Source organism: Podarcis tiliguerta, assembly GCF_965153285.1.
Source record: "Podarcis tiliguerta genome assembly, chromosome: 10".
Taxonomy (NCBI): domain Eukaryota; kingdom Metazoa; phylum Chordata; class Lepidosauria; order Squamata; family Lacertidae; genus Podarcis; species Podarcis tiliguerta.
In genome coordinates this window covers 3,049,887-3,073,957 of record NC_139543.1, presented here as the reverse complement: position 1 = coordinate 3,073,957, position 24,071 = coordinate 3,049,887, and the positions used below count along the sequence as shown (strand labels likewise).

General features: G+C 44.7%; 2 protein-coding genes across 2 annotated transcripts in view; one reads left to right on the top strand and one right to left on the bottom strand.

Moving 5' to 3' along the window:
- STK38L (serine/threonine kinase 38 like) overlaps positions 1–3,320 on the bottom strand; it is a gene marked incomplete at its 5' end in the record, with an annotated part of 336,575 nt that extends 333,255 nt beyond the window's left edge. The window contains one exon of the mRNA XM_083399831.1: positions 3,156–3,320. Within this exon, the coding sequence (XP_083255957.1) occupies positions 3,156–3,320 (165 nt within the window). The remainder of the gene's footprint in view (positions 1–3,155) is intronic.
- A 5-nt stretch (positions 3,321–3,325) lies between these two features.
- The window catches only part of GRM3 (glutamate metabotropic receptor 3), an 88,694-nt gene continuing 67,948 nt past the window's right edge, over positions 3,326–24,071 (top strand). Inside the window, exon 1 of the mRNA XM_083399573.1 lies at positions 3,326–3,429. The gene's annotated coding sequence lies outside the window, so the exon portion shown is untranslated. The remainder of the gene's footprint in view (positions 3,430–24,071) is intronic.

Genomic DNA, 24,071 nt, shown 5'->3' with positions numbered 1-24,071 from the left:
GATATCCCTATGAATTTCTGGGCCAGAGGCAATCTGAGGTGAGGCAAGGAGAGAGGCATGGTCAGTATTCACAAATGCTGGGTAGAGAAGGGAGCCCATAGATAGGGGGGAAGCTATCCTGGGCAGCATTCTTATGGCAAACGCAATACATATTCTGGCCCAAATGAAAATGCTGGACTGAACATGAAATGCTTCAGTGTGCATTGGCCCTCATGGTGAAAACTGTGTGGCATAAACCCAATACTTGCTCCTCTATTATGCAACGCAATTATCCTTGCTAATTTGACTGATTCTTCTTATTCTATTAAATCAATTCTTAGAAAACCATCTCTGAACCCAACCATTCCGGGGCAAGGTGACTGAGTGGGTGGTCACTGAACAACTCCAGGCATGCAGAAAGTTTGGATTGCAGGATGCAGAAAGTTTGGATTCTTTCCAGTCGGGTTTCAGACCCCATCATGGAAGCTGCCTTAGTTGTGCTGGTCAATAATCTCCAGTGGGCTTGGGACAGAGGTGAAAGCTGTTTCCTGGTTCTGCTGGATCTCCCAGTGGCTTTTGATACTGTCGAGGACAGTATCCTGCTGGACCGTCTAGAGGGGCTGGGAGTTGGGGACACTGTTATGTAATGCTTCCACTTCTTCCTCCTGGGCCGTGTTCTGAAAGTGGTGTGGGGGATGAGTGTTCAGACCCCTGGGCCCTCACTTGTGGGGTGCCTCAGGGCTCTGTCCTCTCCCCCATGCTTTTTAACATCTACATGAAGCCACTGGGAGAGATCATCAGGGGGTTGGGCTGGGTGTTTAGCACATGGGTGCTACATATTGTTTAAGTGACTGTGTTATAAATTATAGTATTGGAATGTGGGTTTTTTGGTATGTTGTTATATTTGCTGTTGTTTTGCTATGGTATTATGAAATGTTTTTGGAGTCTTTGTTTGATGCCCAGGCAGCATCCCTGTTTCATAGAATCATAGAACTGTAGAGTTGGAAGGGATCCCAAGGGTCATCTAGTCCAACCCCCTGCAATTCAGGAATTTATTTGTTCTAAGCCACTTTGAGCACAAATGTGTGTGTGTGTGTGTGTGTGTGTGTAAAAGTGGCGTACAAATAAAATGCATGAATGTTGGCAGGGAGGGAGAGAATCAGGGCAAAGAAGCCCTGTGTGGGAGCATCTAGGGAGTGACAGAGTTAGAATGGAAATGATTCTGGTAGGTTTAGGAAATGAAGAAAATGAGTTGTATTCTGTCATCCTTAATGACAGAAAGTTTATCACTGCTATGTTGTGTGTGTGTGTGTGTGTGTGTGTGTGTGTGTTTTAATATGAAGAGCTTTATAAACATTTAAAACAAATAATTGAAATAAATATACCATATATTTGTCGAGCAGGATATGAACTCTTTCTCTCTCTCTCTCTGTATGTGTGTGGTTTGGGAATGAAATATGTTGTTCTGCTGCCCTGTGGTGATAAATAAACACTTCATTTTTGATTGCCAAGATCACTGCAGGGTTTTTTCCAAAGTTTTTTAGAGTGAAGAAGAAACCAAATTTATTTCTCTTTACAACATCCCCTAATTTTGGCTCCAGATAAGGCACTTCCTTGTTGCTTCCAAGCCTTTTTGCCCCTTCTTTTACGAAATGCCTCTCGATATTTAATGGCAAGCGTGTCTGCCAACAAAGCACTTGCTAGTTCTATGAGACAAATTGTCAAATTATCCATTGCTTGGGTTTGGGTCGAGTCTTGTGCACTCCTGCATTTCACTCTTCGTGATTTATACAGGTTGGTTTTAGTGAGGACTTTAATTTTCTCCTGTTGCATGCTGCCTTGGAGGGATTTTTAATTTTGAAAAGTAGGATAAAAATAAATGTATTTTCCCTAGATGCATCCATAGCTAGCTCTCAAATGATATTGTACAGAGTTGGACCACTGCCCCCAAGGTTTTTTGGGAGAGGGCGGCTGAAAAATGAAGGACTTGTACCAGAACAACCAGGTGTTAGGAAGCTCATTGTCTTTCAACACATGGAGGTGAAAACTGAGGTTAGACAATGAGCTTCCTAACACCTGGCTGTTCTGGTATAATTTTTCATATATATATGAAGTTATACTGTATTAATAATAACTATATACCTGTATGTATTATACTGTGTACAATACCTAATATATTAAATATCCTAAAAGATTCTTAATTTTTACCATCATGATTATTTCACCTTTTCCCCCTTTCACTCCCCTGTTGATTGTCATCTACCAGAGAACATAAGCACACTTTATTAAAGGCACATTTTAAATTCCAAGCCAAACTGTCATTAAGATCAATGAACCACAGCGAGGAGTTTGTGAATGGCTGTTTCTCAGAATAGAGACAATAGGAGAATCTAAGTTGATATACCACCCCGGACAGAAGCAGGCAGAGGCAGCGGATAATGACCCTGATTTTGCATTCCAGCCTCTCCCTGTCCCCCCCCCCCCCCCGCAACACTATCCAGCTCCCCCGAGCCAGTGGGTCTCGTCTGCCTATCGCTGCGGGAAAGATGCAAACAACAGGCTGCAGCATCTGAGCGTTCTCGGGGAAGGGAAACGGGCGCGTCTCCTTCTCCGCCCGGCCCAATCACAGAGCATCCCGCGGAGATTGATGAGGGCGTTGCTAGGAGACGGCCGCGTCTGGTCCTCCAGAAGCAGGGACCGGAGGGGCCGGGGCTCCTGCCCGGGCTGCAAGTGGAGTTAAACAGCCGAGCGGGACGAGGCGCGCATCAAAGTCTGCCTCTCCAGGGCTGTCACTCCAGAGCAGAAGCAACACGGGGCTGCAGCGGGAGGGAAGGCAGATTTAGACCTCTCAAGGAAGGGCTACCTGCCGATTTCAGCCGCCAGCCATGCGAAGTTAGCCCCATGTCCACCCTGCTAGCCCAATCCTAGGCAAGCGAGCGGGGGGGGGGGGTCGCCCAGAGCTCTGGATTTGAGGGGGGCAGAGTGTGTGCGTGTGTGTGAGAGGGAGAGGCGATAGGTTTGGAAGGGAGAAGCAGTCCCCAGATGCGGGGCTGCAGCAAAGCGCATCACTTGGGGACAGTGAAACTTCTCCGATTTGGGGCTGTGTGGGGAAGGGTGGCGGGTGGAGGAGGAGGAGGAGGAGGAAGGCTTGGGAAAGGGGGCCGATCTCCGCTGCGCGCTGCCTCTTCCCGACGCCCCCTGGCCCCCACCCGTCTCCGCTCACGCCAGCCTTGATGCCCAGAGGGGCGGGGGGTCAGGGGGAGGAGGAGGAGGAAGAGGAGGAGGAGGACCACCTTCCCCAAGGAAGAGGGTGCGGGCATTTCCCCGGGGTGCCTCCACATCTCGTTCGGATCTCTAAGGACGCCCGCTCGCCCGCCCGCGCTATGGTGACGATGGGGAGGACCAGAAGTGCAGCCGCCGCCGCCAGCGAGCGTCGCCCGCCAGCGCCAGGTAAGGCGACATCCTCCGCCTCCTCCTCGGGAGAAGCTGCCCAGGACCGAAAGCGGGCGAGGGCGGCAGGGGGAAAGTTGTCGGCGCAAGGGCTCGCTCGGGAAGCGTCGCGGTGTCTTCGGGATAAGCTGGGCCAGCAGCCCAGGCGAGGAATGACTGAATCCGAAGGGGATCCGCGCAGAGAGAAAGCGCGAGCTCAGGAGCCCTCCAGGAGGAAGGTGGAGCCCTACGCAGGGGCTCCCCAAATATTATTATTTATAATAATTACTATTATATATCACACGGTGCATTTGGAATAGAGAAGGTGTTGTGGTTAAGGATTGCTGAGCAAGGGGGTGGGCTGGATATCCCCCAAGACCCCCTCCAAGACTCTAATCCTCTATGATGGACTTCATGTTCTGGGCCAAGTGTGGTTTGACTCTGGATTCGCATGCCTGGATGGCTAGCGTTGGTCTGCTCTTCCCGGGAAGTGTTCGAACTTCGCTTTCAGGGGATGGGCAAGTGGGGAAGGGTTTGCAGCAGAGCATCTCTAGGGACCTGGCACTCCTGCAGTGGGGAAGAGAGCGGAGAAGCAGGTGCTGGAAATCCGGCTTGTTTTATTTCCTGGGTGTAAACGGGAGCCTTCAAAAGATGTAGCAGGTGTGAGCCCTCTTGTTCTCTCTTGACCTCTTCCTGCGTGCCCCAAATAAAAAAGAGAGCGAGGAGAGAGAGATTTGAGAGAAGCAAATGGCATGATGAGACTTGCAGCCAAGAGGACTTTACTTGTTTGTTTGTTGCATGAGGTTTTTGGCTCTTAAATCTGATGGCCAATAACAAGCAGAATTTCCTTCTTAAAGGCAAAGCAAGAGTGAAATTTTAGAGACTCAGAACACAGAAATGACCAGATATAGTGGTTTGAGATCTAAACATTTTGGGGACAGTCAAGCCCCACTGAATGCTCCTGCAAAGCTCCCATTTATTTCCAGGAGACTTGCATGAGAGGACTTCCTGTTAGGTTGAGTTGTCAGAGTGTGTTCATTATTTTATGTAAAAATGTCACTCCTCAGATAGGGGGGCCAAAACAGAAGATCACCTTCGGTTCCTTGTTCCCATTGTGATTCCATAGTCACCAATATTCTAGGGCAACCTACCCAAAGCACATTTGTTTAGTTATGAAACTGTAGCCCAATCCTCATTTATATCTTTCTTTTCACTGTTTTCTCTGTTGGCAAGACCTTTCTCATTTTATACTCATTTCTGTATGTTTCGTGTATATGCATATTCCTTTTATGCTTGCTATAGAAGTTATCTTTGCCTTTGGAATGTGGGTCATATGTATATATTTAGCACTATACATAGTTTATGTCAGTTATTTTCCACACCTTTTAATTTACTGTGAGCATTTTAATTTCAAGTCTATTTGCTTGGTAATTTTACTGTTTGTACCAATTTCAGAGGAATGGGGTGGAATCCAGGATTTAGCTTTAAAATGTATTTATCTAAGAAAAGCAATTGTAGCTCTGTGTTTTTTTAATCTTTAAGAAATGCCATTAACTGAATTGGTAGGGAAGTGATCAAATTTTAGTTTTAAAATACCTTTCTTGGCAGAATGTAAAGTCAAACAGCCTAAGGACACTGACTTAGCCTGAATTTCCACTCATACAATCCCTTGGTTGGTTAAATATTCATGAAAACAATTTGCAAGGTGTAGAAGTCACCTGACCAAATATATTGTCACAGAACAATGGCTGTACATTTTGAGGATATTCCTCTCTCTTCTGCATGAATGATATTGCTTGCTGCTTGCATGTTTTGATCCAGGCAATCAGAGTAAAACCATACTATTTATTTACTCTAGATCAAGTTGCAAGTGAAAGCATTTTAAAAAAACAAAAACAAAATCATGGTGCTTTAAAATATTTGAACATAATCTTTCAGTTGTAGGGCAGATCTGTGAATATGCATGAGAAACCTTCTTGACCCATTAATTAGTGAGTGATCAGAGCCACAGAACTTCAATGGTGGAAGGAGACACAGTTCAGCCTTTTGTACTTCTTTGTCCATAAGTATTTTACCCCTGTATCATCCATTGTACCAACCATGCAAAAACTATCAATGTTTCTGTGATCAGCTGTTGTAGAGCCATAAGAACACAAACTATTTTTCTCAAATTCTGTACCATGGAGACTAAAATAACTTAATATGAAAATAAAAAACTGTGGGTCTTTTAAGGTGCTACAAGACTCTTTGATGCTGCTGTTGCTGTTTTTTAAAAAATGGCATTTCAGGGGGAGCTATTTGCCAGCATATGTTCAAAATACATTACATAAAATGCAGCATTTTTAATAAATATCAGCGAGAAATTGTCCTCCCAATACTGAGAACTGTGGTTCACATAGACATCAATTGACTACACTTGGTGGCTATCAGCTGAGTACATGAGCTTATTGTTTCAAAATCAATTTATGTGGAGTGTGTTAGATTTGTGATCACATTTTCACACATGCTGGTTTTCACCACATGTTACTTGCATTCTTCACTAGATGAATCTGCCATGAGAATCAGCTCAGACCCTATAGGGTACAGTAATATATAGCTAATGTTCTGTGCTGTGCTGTCTTTGAACAGATGCATGTTACTCAGAAATAAACCATGCTATCTTCAAAGCCGCTCCCTCCCAGGTAAGTGTGCATAGGGTGGGATTCGGTTTACTCAGAACAGACCTACTGAAATTAATGGACCTAACTTAGCCATGTGCTAAAATTTAGTTGAATTCCATCCACAGAATTGCAACAAAAACCTGAATTTGAGGGCTGCCAACTCTTCAGCCTTGTCTTTGATCACAGATTGATATGCAGAGCAGACATTAGCAAGTAATAATGTTTAGCTCTATGGTGTGAAGAGCTTCAGATTGTAGTTTTCCCACACATCAAGCTGCCACTCAAGGCACAGGAGCAGGTCAAGCTGATTACCCCCCCCCTTCCTGGTTAGTTAGATTATCCCCCCCCCCTCCTGGTTAGTTCTGATGGTGTTTCCTGCTTGGCAGGGGGTTGGACTCGATGGCCCTTGTGGTCTCTTCCAACTCTATGATTCTAGAACCCTAATAAATAATGTGGGGTTGGCCTTAGCTGAACCTTTAATTTGCAGGTTCAAGTGTAGAAATAACGAGGGAGCAAAAGTGAGCATTGTGCTGAGAACCAGTTGCACGGAGCAAATGTTTCACACAGATATAATCAGTTAATCTGTGTTACAACTATGACATCTTTTCCTCTAAAGAGTAGGAAGGGGTCCATTCCAAGTGCAGAGAAACTTAAGCACCAGGTTGCCACCTTTCTTTCCGACAGAGGCTCTGTGCCTTAAAAGGGGGAATGGTCAGCTAAAACCTAACAATGAAAGCTTTTTAAGGACATGGGGATCAGTGACTGAACTGAACCTCATGCATTCCTGCCTGCCATGTAGCTGGTAAAAGGCAAAGAGCCTCCCATTAATAAATAGGGGCTCCAATTAACACAATAACCAAACAGAACACCGAAGGCTGTTGATAAGGCAAAAATAAAAATCTCTTGGGTTTTCAGATGTGTGAATGACTGTAAGCTGGCTAAACCACCACATCACCCTTAAGTCGTGGGTGCTTTATCTGAGTTTCCTGCATTGCAGGGGGTTGAGCTAGATGACCCTCGGGGTCCCTTCCAAATCTATGATTCTAAGTGTTGCCTGCAAACCAGCTGTAAGATACAAGAATGAATTTTCCAGTTGAAGTTACCCCATTCCTAAGACCCAAAGCTCCCCTGTGTCCAAATTATCATAGGCTATGTCAGTTAGAGCCACACCTACAGAGTCTACCCCCCCCCCCCGGTTTTTTCTCTCAGTGACTGTTCTTTTGTACAATGAAAACATTTTCAAAACACATGGAATCAAGATGCTAATTCACGGCCTGACTCAGTTCATCCTGCCATTTGCCCCAATCCCCAAACTTTAGCTCACTGAGAATAAATAACTTCTTACCTTTGATTTCCGGTGCAACCTAGTTATCATGACAAAGACTGCAGTCCTAACCCCATTTTCCTGGGAGTATACCCCACTGAATTCAATAGGACTTACTTCTGAGTAGACATGATTCAGCTTGCACTGCCAGTTGACCTGAATTGTAGTTACCAAATCAACATAATAACTGCAAACAAAACAAGGTGGAACTAACATTATGAAGCACTTTTAAACTGATGGCCTGTTCTATGAAATGTAGTGTAAATTTAAACTGGGAGTGAATAATTCAGTGGAAAACTATCTAGGAACACAAAAATCATGGACAAATTACTATCATATTCTGGGTGACAGAGGACAAACCCAAAACGGGTATGCTAGAACGTGGGCTTTAACACACAAACGGAGAGCTGTTGCTAAATGCTGGGAGACTGTGCTTCCTCGCTCTCTTCTTAATTTAGCCCACATGGTTCCTTCTTTCTCATTTTCCCTTTCTCTGTCTAAGCAAGGTTCCAGCCCTGAAAGCACATGGACTGAGCAGCAAGAAACTAGAAGACAGGACCAGGAAATAGACATAGCCTCTGTGCTTGGCACATATCTCTACTCCCATGCATCTAGTGCCTCCCTATATTTCATGAATCCTTCTTCCCAGACTATGACAAAATTATGAGAACCAGCATTCCAAATTCTGCAAAAGGAAACCCTCCAAAACGGGTTATGCAGTGCAAAACCTGCATTGCACACCTGCAGTCATGGCATTTATTCTACAAATTGCCAAAAGTCTGTGAAGCAGGTATTGGTAAGCTCTGAAGAGGAGAGAGGGAGTCTTCTTCTCAAAGTAAAAATACAACTGAACATGCATAAGCCCTTATGGGGCCCAGCTTCACTTTGTAAAAAACAACAACAGTAGAGAGAGATTCTACTTTTTCTCTAAATGTTTCAAGTCATTTCAGTCATTTCAAATATCTCCCCAGCATTTATTCACATTATTATTTTTTGGCTAGAGATCAGTATTGCACGTGTAAAATTTCATTCACCTCTACAGCTGTTACAAAGAGCTTCTTTCTTCCCAAGCCTAAGACTCATGCGCCAGCGCATGACTGCTGAAGAGAAGTCAGTATCACACAGCAGGATATTGTGGCAATTTTGAGCACAACGCTGATGGAATCACAGAGAGAAATATCAGAATAGTTAGCATCACTATATCATGTTAAGTGATCAAAGTGGTTCCTTCCTTTTGGGGGGAAACCCAGAAACACCAGTGAATTGGTGGGATCAGGCCATAAAGGTCCATCTCCGCTGATACGCCAAGACAATAAGGTTATAGGAGCACTGCAACCCACACAGCCCTTAGGCAACAGAATGCATATTTCCTTTGGACGAGGAAGGTGGATAATTACTGGGGAACATTCCAGAATTAAAAACACAGTAATGCATTTAAACATTCCCAATCTCAGTAAATTAAATTGTTATACTTAACATCATCTGCAACGATTCACATGCACACACAAAAGGTTGAGCATCCCAATCTTGTGATTCTCAGCTGTGCAAGAGGTACCTTTCTGGCATTACAAGGCAAGCTCTGGCGCACGAGACACTCAAGCATATGGAGGGTGTGCATCTGCCATAGGATGAAAAGGATGCAACCTGCAATTTTAAAGGAGAACATATCTGATAGGACAGTTCCAGGAAAACCATGAGCTACTTTTTATGGGAAAGTGAGTTAAGCTTCCTTGCATAGACCTGAAATCCCCCAGAAGAGAGCTGCAGAGCTTCACGCAACCTTTTCCTAACCCACCCCTCTTCTTCCCAGAAGTGATTCAAATTAATTGTGCAGTTTGACTGAACTCTGCTTTCCTAGGAGAGAAATTGAGACAGACTAGGGAATTTTATCTTGTTTGTAATATAAACTCAAATGCAATTGCAGCAATTTTTAAGACTCAGCAAGCTGGTCAGGGGAAAAATATTATCTTTTACCCCCGAGAAAACAAGAGGAGGATGAAGTTAGAAGAAACATAATCAGTCGAATACACATAATGATGAGATATATTTATTTGAAGTTTCCTTGTGAGGCTATTTAAATGACATTTACAGTGTCAATATGACTGTTTAGAAAAGGAAACTCACCTGTGCGCTTTTGTTTTCTCTTGCATTGCAATCCCATTCCTATTTACTCAGAAGTAAGTCTTGCTGTGCATAAAGGGGCTTATTTCCAGGTAAGTTAGTGCACAGAGGACTTAAGACTTAGTCACTGACATGATAAGATTGTTTTTCCTGCAGATTGAGGGGGCCAAAAGGGTCACCTAGATCAGTTCTTTGCCCCCCCTCCCCAGGCCTGCTCACTCACTGGTCTCCCTCTTCCATTATATATCCAGCCAATAACTAATTTTGTTGGAGTCACTATGTCAAGGGAGCAAGGATTGGCAGCCTTATACTTCATATCACATCACCCAGAATGACCCACCGCCAAATCAAAGGTCACAGATGTTGCTTAACTGCAGGCCAAATGCCATGGACGGCAGAAGCTGTAGTCAAACAGCACCCAAAGGCCCCAGACTGGGCACCACAAGCTCACACAATCATCCATCCTGTCTCATCCCATGGAGCAGGCAAGGTTTGTCACTCCTTGTGGGAATGTTCAGGGAGGCAGGAGAGGATATATTGTTTATTGATATCCTTCCTAACTTCCACTAGCAAGTTCTATAACTTAGCAGAGTTTTAACATTCCCCTTTAAATGCACAGCGGGTAGCTGGTTGCAAGCTTTGTTTAAGCTTCTCAATATAGTTTCCTGGTAAGATTCCTTATTTCCCTCTTAAAAGAATAAACACTCCACCATCTTATTTAAGGTACAGTGGTACCTCGGGATCCGAACGGGATCCGTTCCAGAGCCCCGTTTGCATCCTGAACAGAACGTAAGACGCGACGGCACGTCTGTGCATGTGCGGGTCGTGTTTTGCCGCTTCCGTCCATGCACGTGACATCATTTTGAGCGTTTGCGCAGGCGTAACAGCGAAACCTGGAAGTAATGTGCTCCGTTACTCCTGGGTTGCCGCGGAGCACAACCCGAAAGCGCTCAACCTGAAGCACATTCAACCCGAGGTATGACTGTATATAAAAGTAGTTTACACACAGCAGCAGCATCAGTTCACAGTTGGACCCCTGAAGGCAGACTTAGTTACAGAAAAATACATGTGAGTCTATCCCATATGGAGATAGTCTCTTCGTCCTCTGTTGGCTGAAAGCATCTCTAGCTAAAAAGCTGCTTCAACAATGAGAGGAAGTCAAAAAGAAGGGAGGAGGGCTTTGTGCCTTGTGCTTTTGTTACCTGCACAGGTAAGGTCACGTCCACCTCTAGTCACATGCAAAAGGAAGGATGCTCCAGCCCAGGAGGAAACAGGAAGGTTTCGACTGGCTGGAACAAGCATTCCCTTTGCATGTCCACTCTAGGCAAACAAGGAATGTTGTACTTGAATGCCACTTATGTATCACATCCCACACTCCTAACCAGAGGATATGGTTATTTTCAAGGAGAGTATCCATATTCTAGAAAAGGCCTTGGGCAACCTTATACCTTCCAGGGTCTCTGGCAAGATATTCCCCCACATTGACACTAAGGTCCTATTCACTACAAATACCGTAGAACGAGCCTGGGACACTGAGCAATGGCTGTTTCCCCACGCTGGGGAAATAAAATTGCCCAGCCCCCTGAATTGCTTTGCAGATCCTCACCTTCACTGGCTGCAGGTCTTCAGTGATATAGACACAAGTCACTTGAAAACAAAACCCCACTAGAAGCAGCCATGTTTATCTTTGGAGAATAATAAGTACAGCGGGTGGAGGACATGGATAGAGGAGGATTATATAGTCTGTTAATAACTCATTAGACAACCTAAAGCCAGTTAAATGTTTTAATCCATTTAATTTTTTTCAACCATTGCTCTCCCTTATCTCAGCTGCCAATAGCCATCCTTGCACACTGCTTAACCAAATCTGTATGTTAATTAAGGAATTTACCTGTAATTCAAGGTTTAATTCTTTAGTCAATCCTTACTCAGGCAAAACATCAATGACAGCAATGAGGAGGAAGAACTCCAAGATCTAACACATTTTTTTTCTCTTTTCATCTCAACACTGAGAAGTTAAAGCCCTTTTAGATGGATGAAGAATTCCTCCCTTTTCAGGATCTCCCGTGATGGATGTGCTTTCCCATTTACCCATCTACCCCACTTCATCTGATAAGTCAGCTTGCTACCACCACTAACTTTTCCTTCAGCCCTGAGAAAATGGAGAAATGCTCTAGCGCTGACTGCTATCATGAAGCAGCGATGCCCCGATGGACAAATATGTTCATTTCAATTTCTCTCAGTTTCCCATTTCTACCTGCACATTTCCACCACTTCAGTTTGTGATTGATTGGTTTTTTTAAAAAGACCACCTCCCGCAAAATTTGTCAGAATGAAACCACTTTCTCAAGAAGAGCTTTACAGGGGCAAATAGATCTTTACAAAATAGATCCAAATTCTGTGTGGACTACACAGGGTGAAAAAAGCACAGTCTCCATTGATTCTCAAACAAACTGCATGTGTGCAGCCTGATTTTCTCCATCTGTATGGGGGTGGGTGCCTATTTGTATCCCCCACCAGCCCCTAGTTCCTTGTAATCTCAAATCAGAGGGGGAAAATATTTTTCAACTAAGTTTTCTATCCCCTATGTGCTAACATCTACCATCTGGGACATAATCCTTCTCTGTTCTCCTCCACTATTCTTTGTTGAATCCCCCCTCTTTTAAAAGCCTTTATTTTCTCTATTTGCTCCATCTTATTCCTCCAGCCCACTCTTAAGAACAAATGCTATTGGGCGGTCCCTTCAACAACTATGACTAGAGGATGTTATTCTTGTTCCTTCAATCAATCCCAGAGTTAATTTCAGAAGAATTATATTTGGTGCATAAGAAATCCAGCCTGATTTTAATATATGGCACATGATTTGCTCTTGGGAGAAGAGGATTCGCGAGATAAAGAGATGTGAGGATGAATATCAATGCTCTTCAAACACTGCATTGTTCCCTTGAATCTACTCGAAAGCCTTTGCATCTTGGTGTAAATCTGATTGCCCTGCCCTGCTCTTGTGGCCCCCTGCTCAGCCCGCCCTCCTCTGTAACCCAGCCTGGTTCTCCTGCAGAGACGGTCTATCTGTAGCATTCCATCTGCAATGCATGCAGTGAATCACTCTATACACAGTTGTTCACACAAAACACAGGTGCAAGCGGGCCCTGCAAAAGTACAAAAACAAAGCTCTAGGGGGAAGGCCCAGGGGAGGGAGACTTAAAAATGGTCCAGTGATGGCTGAGCATGCTCAGTGTGCGTGAAATGGAAGGCAGCGGGGAAGGGGACTTGGAAGAGTGAGCAGGAGCACCCCACATACCAGCATTTTGCTGCAGGCCCCACTTGGGGAGAATATATTTAAATAGCAACACAAACTGTCATGTGCCCCTGCCCTCCCTAAATTCCTAATACTGCTTACTAATTACTTGTGGTATTATATGCAGCAAATGATGCTCGAAATTACTGTGAGCACTTACTTGTTAGAAAGAAAAGCCTAATGTGTAATGTTAATTACTGGAGTGGGTTGGAGGACTCTCCCCCCCCCCCCCTCAATAAAAGCATGAGATGATACTGAAATTCAGACAACTCCTCCAGGGCTTCAAATGCTCCTATAAATCACAAAGCAATTCCGCACGGGGAGATTTTCAAGATTAGGGAATAAAAATGGTGTGACTCTCTCTTTTTTTTAATGTTAAAAGAGTTCAATGTAGTTAAAACAACATTGAAAACATATTTTTTTGTTCATGTGACATTTACAGTAAATCTTCTCTTAATTGTCTTTACAATAACTTGCATGAATAATAATAAAAAAAACACCAACATAGCTGTAACTAAAATGCAATATCCGCTTTTTAAAAAGAGACAGGAAGATACTAAAAGTAAACCATTGGCTGTGCAGGCCGTGTTGTAAGGAAAGGTCTGGCTTCTTGCACTGTGGTCTCGGCTTCTTTGAGGAAGAACTTCTGGCAAGAGATGGGCTGCGCTTCACAACGGCTGGCAAGAATGTGTTTGCTAAGAGTCTTGCAAACCTGATCAAGAGAGCTTTAAACTAAATCCTGAGGGGGAGGGAGAAAATATTACAGTGGTACCTCAAGTTACAAACGTCTCAAGTTACAAACGCTTCAGGTTACAAACTCCGCTAACCTGGAAGAGTTACCTCGAGTTGAGAACTTTGCCCCAGGATGAGAACGGAAATTGTGTGCCAGTGGCGCAGTGGCAGCAAGAGGCCCCATTAGTGAAAGCACACCTCTAGTTAAGAACAGTTTTAGGTTAAGAACGGACCTCCAGAACGAATTAAGTTCGTAACTAGAGGTACCACTGTATAGACAACAGGAGAATACCTGGCACTGGGGATAATATCTTCATTGAGGCACAAGAAACTGAAGTGGTGCTACAGAAACCTGCTAAAGGGCAGGAAACTGCAGGAAGGAAATAGCTGGAGGGAATGACTCATAGTTTCAGTTGTCTGTATTCTTGTCTTTATGCACAGAGCTTGGAAAACAAGCAGTTTGAATTTGAGCTCTTAATACAAGATGGCAAATATGACCTAATAGGCATTATTGAAACTTGGTGGAATAAGACTCATGACTGGAATGTAGGAATTGAGGGGTATAACCTGTTCAAAAGGAATAGACCAAACAGGAACAGAGGAGGAGGAGCATTTTGTGTAAAGAATGTGTAACACTTGTGAAGAGATCCATGACCTGGAGCATGGAAAGCAGATTGAGAATATATGAGTAACAATTGTAGGAGAAGGAAACAACAGTGACCTTACTGTGGGTGTCTGCTATAGACCACCAAGCCAGACTGAAGACTTGGATGGTGCCTCACTACAGCAGATTATGAAACATTCAAAAAGGAGATATATAACAGTCATGGGAGACTTCAACTTCTCCAATATCTTTTGGAACTCAAACACTGCCAGGAAAGTAAGGTCTGACAAAATCCTCCATTGCCTAGCTGACAATTTCATTTCCCAAAAGATGGAAGAAACAACAAGGGGATCATCTATCTTGGACCTGGTCCTTATGAACAGGGAGGAACTGAATGATGAAGTGAAAGTACAGGGAACCTTGGGAGGAAGTGATCGTATTCTATTGGATTTCATTATACACAGGCAAGGGAAAGCTGAGAGTAGTCAAACATGCCCTCTGGACTTTAGGAAGGCTGATTTCATCCGCATCATCATATGCAGGGCTCCTCCATGGGACCTCCGTGAGGAAGGTGCAGAGGTTGGCAACATGAGAACAGTTCCCATTTATAGAGCTGGGCCTGACATCATCACTAGCTACTTTTAGGCACCATAATTTATTTTATCAAGTAAGAGGGAGGCGGGAAGTCTCTGTCCACAAACAAGATATGATTTTCACCATCCTTGTTCATCCCCCCCCCCACCCATAGCCCTCCTTTCTCTAAACTATACAGCTAGGTAGTCTTGATGTGTGAAATCTTTCTTTTAAGGTGGACAAAGGATGACCTTTTGTGTAATGCACATCTGCATGGTGGGGCATGCTAGTTTCCACTTTTCCATCAGGTACAGAAGATGAATCGCCCAAATATGTTGATTCATAGTTCAGCCAAGTCCTGTCCTGAATGCATTCTCAGCCTCTCACACCCCAACACTTGTCTCAGTCCCCTGTGAGCAGTAGCTGGAAGCTTCATTAGTCATCATTGGTGAAACGGCTGTAGGAAGTGTGCCTTCAGGAAGGCTTTTGTTGAAAATTATATATGCTCCTCAGATTTAAATCAGCACTGAACTTGGCACAGCTATGCTGCATTTAGGCTGGATAATAGCTGAGGAAGCCTTCTCTGTGTTGTTGTTTTTTGCAAACAGGGAATACACACAATGCAAGACTCAAAACTAGATTTCTTTTTCATTCTGAAAAATCTTTGACTCATTCCCTTGTCCAACTGCCTGCACATTTAGAAAACAACCAAGTTTATGTCAGAAATACTACTGGGTCACCAATCCATTTTTGCTATAGCCACAGTATGGACACATCACACAGATTGACTGCTTGCCCTCTGTGCATTCCTTCCGACACAATAGAGGAAATAAAAGGAAGGGGTGCTTCATATGCACATTGAATCCCTGCCATCTCCAGTTAGCTGCAAAAGCCATCTGAAAGCCCCCAGAACTGCTATCTGTCTCTGTGACCCTCCAGTATTGCTGGACGACAACTCCCAACATCCCTGCCCATTGGCCACACTGGCTGGGGAGGGAGGGAGATGATACTATAGATGACACTGAGCTCAATGTACCAATGGTCTGACTCAAGGTAAGGATGCTTGCTATATTTTCCTTGCATGTGCTCAGCCAGCTTTGTTGTAGCTCCCAGGTAGAGCAAGGATTGGGAACCACCAGCCTGCAGGTCAGTTTTGGCCCACCAGAGGGTCCAATTGGGCTCACAGGGTCATTTCGCCCACTGAGGAAATCAGCTGGTGTGCAGGGGACAAAGTTTAATTCTGCGTTAGCTGCATGATCCTGTTCTCAGCAGGAAACAAAATTGTTCAGCCACGGCACCGTGATTTAATTCCTACTCATCAGCTGAGTGGGAATTAAAGTCCTGTGCAAAAGTGCCCTTTAAAACCTTCAAAAGGGCTTTTGCAAAGCCTTTAAGACTGCTTCTGCCCTCCTGTTTGCTCAGATGGAAGTGTGGGGCTGTCTTAAAGCCTTTTGCAAGTCCCTCCCCCCTTTAAGTCTGATTCTGATCTCTGAGACTTAAAAGGGAAGGGCAGGGACACTTGGAAGAGGCTTTGCACCTCTGCTCCAGTTTCCCTTTAATCCCCAGAGATCAAAGCGTGAGGGATTTTGTCAGGTGGGAGACCCTTGGCTCTGTGAGTGAGTACAGCAGTGGCTAATGCAGGTGCCATTTCCCATTGATGGTTGATGAATGGGCATGCCATCACCTTGCCTCCTTTTCTGCTCTGTTGGATGTTACCATTTTGTGACTGGCAACCCCAACACTTTCTCAGAATTCCAACTGTGCCCACCCTGGACCAAGTGGCTGGGGACTCCTGCGGGGGGTGGGGGTGGGGATTTACAGCCTGGCAGAAATATAAGCTTCAGCTGCAGGGCAGAAATCAGCATGCTGTATTTGGGCTGGGGGGCAGCAATGTCCTACAATTTAAGACAAGAGAAATGTATCACAACCTCATACTGCTGTTCCCAAGAAGCAGAAAGCTAACAGTATGTGTTATGTGCCATCACTGCTCCCCTTCCTCAGCCCATAGGATTGCCCGTTCTTTCTTCTGCCAGGGCTCCAGCATGACAAGCAATTTATTGATTGATTTTGCCTGACAGGGAAAAAGTTATCAAACCTTGCCAAGAGCAAGGTGGGGTGCAGGGAGGAGCCAGGAGAGGGCATTTCTGGCACAGTCTGCAGAGGTCAGAGTGGCAGACTGTAGCTGTAGAGACCCCGGTTCAAATCTTCTGTCAGCCATGACTGGGCCAGTCACCATCTCTTTTCCTAACCAACCTCACAGGGTTGCTATAAGAGGTGGAGAAGAACCATGACATACACAACCTTGTGATTGTTGGAGGAAAGGCAGGATGTAAATGAAATAAACACAACAACAACAAATAAAATAATAGTATTGCCCTTTCCTAGACATAAAAAGGTAAAGGTAAAGGGACCCCTGACCATTACGTCCAGTCGTGGCCGACTCTGGGGTTGCGGCGCTCATCTCGCTTTATTGGCCGAGGGAGCCGGCGTACAGCTTCCGGGTCATGTGACCAGCATGACTAAGCCGCTTCTGGCGAACCAGAAACCGCCGACCTTCTGATCAGCAAGCCCCAGGCTCTGTGGTTTAACCCACAGCGCCACCCGCGTCCCTAGACATGCATTCCTAGACATGCCATCTCATAAAAGGCTGTGCGTTTTATTTGCCACATAAATTTGTATGTCAGCTTTCCGGCAGCTATTCAAGCAATGTACTGAAAATAAAAGTTAATATTACAACAGCAAAGCCTACTCCCCAAAAAATCAATATAGTGACACAGAACATCACAACAAAGCAACAGTAGAACAGGCTTAATTATGAGCAACTAAAACACCGCCTTTGACCATTAGACCCAGGGAGAGCCATCGAGTGCAAGACATTTACCATGATCTATTCCTGGATTCCACCAATGAAGACATCACAGAAACCTTGTGATGGATAGCAGTTGGCTTTCTCCAAAATTGTCTTAGTGACTAAACCCAGTGAAATTGTGTCCTTTTGGTTGCATTTTAAATATCAAAAATCTTCTCCTGAAATGACTCCCTTGTTGTCTGTCACAGAGAATATAGGACCTTCAATAAACCAAAAGGTCTTGGCATTTGTCAGATGAAAAGGTGCTTTTCATACCGATTACTTTTCTGAATCAACAATCAATGTGCTTGCTGTCTCTGCTCCAAGAAATGTTGTTTTCAAGCTGGGAACATCAGCAAATATTATGTCTATTAATCATCCCTTGCACGCCAATTTCACCTGATGGGTTTCTGCCAAAGAGCCCCCATCCAGCCATGCGCAAAACCCTGTTTGCAGACACAAATGTTGTACTTCACATATAGAATAGAATGACACACATCACCGAGTTGAATCTAGCCTGTTCTTCACACTTGACAAAACTATTTTTGGTCCATAAGCTGTTTTTCTTTGGAGGAAATTCAAATCAGGTAGAACAAAATGCACTTTGCAAATTTAGCTACACAGGGAGACAGATTTGTTAAGAATCCTGTTTGGCTATAACACCTTGGTAGGTTTATAGATAGCTGGAGAAACTGATAGGTCCTTGTGGATCTGTTCCCTGCACAGCTGATTTTCATTACAGATATTGCACTGAAATGGGTCATGGAGCGCCTAGTGTGGAAACTAGTCCAAACCGTGAAAAACCGTAATTTTAAGGCAGAGGTCCCCAATGTTTTGTGGACTGGGGGCACATAAGGAAATCTAAGGAAATCTCATGGATACCACAAAATACTACTAGGGTGCACTGCCCCCAAGATTCACCTTGTATCTGTGCATTTTAAATAAATCCTGATTTGTTTCCAGGTCACTTTGTGCTCTCTCCACTTTGATAGGGATACACTGTTGGCTACAGGGGTAGTTGGACATGTAGAATATAAAGGAATTCCATGGGGTTTAACCAGAGAGCAAAGAAATGGGATGGGCAGATGGATTTAAAAACATTTTACACATTGCTGCTGCCTTTGTGAATGTTACTGGGATCTGTTCAATAGATCACTGTCTAATATGTATTAATTATCTATGTCACTGACTAGTAAATAATAAGAATTAAAATTAATAATGAAAAGTCTGCCATCAAACTCTGATTTCCTTTATGTTTTGCAATGCCTATGGTGGGTGCATGGAGGTTTTGTAATCAATTTATTATTGACAAATATGTAGCTAGTGCCGATGGAAAGCAAGCATCATATTATGACGATGATGATGATGATGATGATTTGCTTATACCCCGCCCATCTGACTGGATTGCCCCAGCCACTCTGAGTTTTTCCCCTCCAACAGAATATAAACAGCACAAAAAAGTCTAACATTAACAACTTACTGATACAGGGCTGCCTTCAAATGTCTTCAGAAAGTCGTAGAATTGTTTATCTCTTTGACATCTGAAATGAACAATGGGGGCAGAGATGCTCCTTCAGGTATGCAGCACTAGTCCTAAAGCAGAGTCAAGGAGGCACCCAAGAATCTGAGCAGCCTGCTTTTGCCAGCCAGAAAATAATAATAAATAATTAATAACAACAACAACAACAACAACAACAACAACAACAACAACAACAACAATAATTTATTTATACCCCGCCCTCCCCAGCCAAGGCCGGGCTCAGAGCGGCTTACAAGCAATAAAACCTTAGCAACCTTTTGCAAAAAGTTCAAAACATTCAAGACATCTCTGTCTTCTGTCCACACTAAAAACCATTCCTTTCAAATGCCACTCATCCAAGTGGGCATGACACAAAATTGATGGGTAGCTGGCTATATTTAAAAAAATATAACTATAGAATCTGCAATCATAATATTTCAGCCCAATTCACCCAAACCAGTGAGGCCTGGGTGCTGAGGTGGATTGATGGGGGCATTTCAACTCTCCCATCTCCTGAGCCAGCTGCCAGCCTCACGCTGTGATCACACAGCAAGGCCCCAGGAAACCCCTTCTCCCTCGCTGCAGGCTCCTGAGGGAGATGAACCTGACGGGCACACTGTGGCCCCACTAGCCAACATTCGCCCCGATGTGCCTGACAGGCCCAAACACCACTCTGGCTCCGATATTTGTCAGATATTTTCCAAAATCCATTTAGTTACCCAGACCAAATGCCAATTAGCCAGATTCTAACCAAACCCCACTCCAGTCATGCAGACAACACCCAACTGTATGAAGTAAGAGAAAAAGACATGGTGGGGCCAATTAGTGTCAACCCCCCCCCAATCCCTACTCTGTCCCCTCAAAGAAGGCAACTAGCAGAGCCTCTACTGTTCAGAGTAAAAACTGCTCCTTTCAAACCCCACGCAGCCCAGTGGGCGTGACACAAAATTCCTCTGACACCCACCCAATCCTCAGCTTGCCATGGCTGGGCTGGGGGGCTGGAGGCGGGAATAGTGGATAACTGTCACTAAGGTAGATGAGGAAGCTCAATAACTATTTTAGAAGTTGGCTAGGATGTGATCGTCAGTGAAAGAAAACTGACACGTGAAGCTTTTTCATGCGCAAAACATCAGGTTTTTATGATGATATTCAGATACATTTTTCAACCAGCTCCTATTACATCAAGTAGAAGCCTTTTAAGCCAGGGTCAGCATATGAACTGCGCCCCTCTTCTAACTGCCATCTCACTTCCTGCAGCTCCTCTGATTTCCTTGGAGGTCTTCCATCCGTGCCCTGACCAAATTCAAATTTTCCAAAATATGACATGGACCACAGTGCAAAACAATAAATCACAGCAGCCTGGGGACAGGGCGCTGCTGAGTTACTGCATTTAAACAGGACCGCTGCTAGATACAGCTATAACCTTCCACAGATCATTTAAGAAACAGAGCATCCCTAAATACTCAAAAGATGTTTCTGCATCCTGAACTGGCTTCTGTACAGAGGGAGAGGGCAACTGGGAGCACAGTGGTCAACTGCTTACTGGCTATACTGCTCTGCCTTAACAGCCACTTGTTCTGCAAGCATTAGCAGGCAATTATTGTGGCATGAAAAGTCTCGCCTGTCCACAGAACAGAGGCATTGTTTGAGGCATGGTGACAATCACGTTGTTTTTTCCAAAATCCACTCAGCCATCCAGACCAAATGCCGGTTAGCCAGATTCTAACCAAACACCACTCCAGGGCTGGCCACCAGGGTGCTGGCCACCCTGGCTAGCAGAATGATTGTCACTTCTTTTCTTTTGTACTGGGTCTGCATCTGTGCCATTAACAAAACTGCACCACACGTAATTCAAGCAAATTCTATGATTCTGTGAAATTGAGTTGTTGTGAAGTAGAGGCAAGTGATGGCTAAGGCTTCACCCGTTACCTTTCTGGCGACAGATGGCAGCTTAAGGTACAAAATCCGTAAGAATGATAGCATTCCTTTGATGTGGTGCAGTATGAGAGCTTGCAGCTGCCATTTCCCCCTCTCCCTCCACCCCCAAGTTATCTGGCAACATAGAAGAGTTATTCATGAAAACATTAGGATAATAACACTTAAGAGCCCTCATCTTGCAAGTGCTTAAACACGAGTGAATTAAAAAAGAAAAATCCTTCTGAAAAGCCGTAATAGAAAGTTCATAATAGTCTTGACAATATAATTTGAGGCCAAGTAGAACAACATGGGGGGGGATGCATGCTCAAAGCTAATTTAAAGCAGCAAATTTCATAATTTCATGGCATTCTCTCTGACTTGCAATTCTGTTTAAAGTGCAATTCATATGGTTAGCTAAGTAAGACTTGGGACGGAATACGCATATGGGTAGCATACAGCTACATGTATTTGCATCCACTGTTATACAATGTATGAATGGAAGTATATTTAATTTATAAGGAGCTGAGCAGTTAAGAAAAGAATCCAGGCAAGCAGGCAGGGCAAGTAGCTGGGACAGAAAGCAAGTTGGTTTCTGTCCCTCAGGGAGAGCCCCACTGGGGCTCCTTTGGGCTCCTAAAGCAGAAAGCTCCACAAACCAAAAAGGGTGTTGTCCATCTGGCCGTCATTGGCATGGGATTGGCTTTCTGTGGTCACGTGTTTTCCAGGACCAGGAGTATTATGAGAAGAGGTGCTGGTGTCCCAGCTAAGGTCTATGGTTTCATCCTGCAAGCAGCAGCCAGAGGGGGCAAGCGACTTCCAGGGATCCCAGTTCAGACCCACTGCAACTGGCACTAGAGATGTTGCAAGGAATCAAACAGTCATGCACACAAATGCTCAGTGCTTCATGAATAGGGTCAGGGTCTGCTTGTCTCAAACCTTGTGTGCCCACTTCTGCTTCCGCCTCCACCACCCTTCCCCTGCCCACCCGAGGGCTCATAAGCCTCATCTGGGACAGGAGAAGAGGACATGGTGGCAGCAGAGGCAAATGTCTGGAGTGTCCGTTCTTGCATAGGGAAGGAACTCAGTCTGCCCATCACAGTATCTCTAGCAGTAGAGCAACACTGTTGAGTTGTGCTTTCCTCAACTATTGACAGAAAATGTTTTCTGAATTGTTTGGACTGCCAAAAACAAAAGTGATGCTATGAAAAGCCCCATTTTGTTCAGTGTAGTTCCACCAGTGCTTTAAAGACCAGTGTTCCTGATTCCATAGAATTATTAGACATCAGTTTGTTGCTACCACCAGTGTTCCTGCCAGTTAAACAGCCTGGTGTAGGTGATAGTAAAATGCATCATCTCTCCTAGATGTCTCCGCGCCCTCTGACTTGAATTATGTTGCAATGATCACACTAGACCTGACAACTGCTTAAGGGTCACATGACGCAACATCTCATGCATCATTCATAAATAGTTACACCAGGACTAGCTCGCCTGAGGATGAATGACGACGCAAAAAGTCACAGCCTGCTCTGCTGGCCTTACATGGACGCAGCTTGACCCAAATCAGGGGATTTCCAACTTTGTTACAGGGTTTTGTCTCCATGAATCATGACAGGAACTGTCTCATAAAGAATAAGCCTAGCAAGAGCTGGTGGCGGCTGCCAGTTAGCTTCAAGAGAAGAGAAGAGCAGAGCAGACCACCTGAACTGGTGGGTCACTGAAGATTGCTGAAGAGTCAAGAATGCCTGTGCTTGGCCCTGTAATTCACTTATTTAAGCCATTTTGACCACGGTCAAATAGGCTAACAAGGCCTTGGTGTAGGATCCATGGTTTTCATCATACTGTGCTGTTTTTATGATAATGGGGCCCAGCATGGAAGAAAAAACTGTGATATCCTTGTTTCTGCCTATTGACTCCAGATGTACAACCACTGCATTTGAAGGACTACTGTGATTAAAATATGAGTTCTGAATGCACTTAGATTTGTAGAACAAAAAAAGTACGCTCAACAACTTCCAAGTGTTCCATTTGGGGCATTATTCACAATAATCACCAAAATATCACAGGTTTTTTTTAAAAAAAAGAAAGAAAGGAAAGGAAAGGAAAGGAAAGGAAAGAACTTGAGAGGTGTTTTTGACCAGCATATTCACTGCAGACAGGGGCACAACACAGGGCCAGCAACAAGGGCTAGGCTGGCTGGGCACTTGTGAAGGACATAGGGCCGGTCCAACCATGAGACACTGTGAAGCAGTTTGCCTTGGGCAGCTGGCTAGGGACAGCTGGGAGGGGCAGGAGATCTGGGCCCCAAGGAGCACAGCTGCCACAGCCCCCCCCCCGCACCATCATCTGCTCCTCTCCAGCCTCCTTTTTGATCCCCCACCACCTTCAGCACCCCCAGTGCTTCCCTGGGCCCCCCTGAGTCACCTCATGCAGTGGGGGAGGAGAAAGAGGTGGAGCCCCATTTTCTGTTTTGCCCCAAGTGGCAAAACATTCTGGGCTGACTGACAAGTGATGGCTCACTTGTCCCCTAGTCCCCTAGTCAATAGTGTAAGGGGGAGTGAAGGCCATGGCCCACCAGCTCCCTGGCTCTCCAAGCAGCAAGCAGCCAGGCCCTAACCAAGGGGAGGAAGAGAAGCAGCAGCCGGCAATAAGAGCTGTGAGAAAGCAGCCCCATGGACAGAGAGGGTGGTCTAACTCCCAGCCCCTCCTAAAACATGACCCAGTTAACACTTTCTATCTCTCGTCATTCCAAAAGAGAGGCATCCCTGAGAAAGACGACCACGTGCTGGAGTGGTCCACTAGACCACTAGAGTGTTGGACTAGCACCTGGGAGACCAGGGTTCAAGTTCCCACCCAGCCATGAAGATCACTGAGTGGCCTGAGGCCAGGAACTGCCTCTCAGCCTAACGTACCACACAGGGTCTTTTTTAAAGTGGATAAAATGAGGGGGAGAAGCAGGTATGTCCGCTGGAGCTCCATGAAGAAAAGGTGGAAGGTCTTAGTAAGTAATATATAAAATGAAAACCACAGCTGGTCATGAGAATGGGCTTCGGAGGAATTGTATTATAGC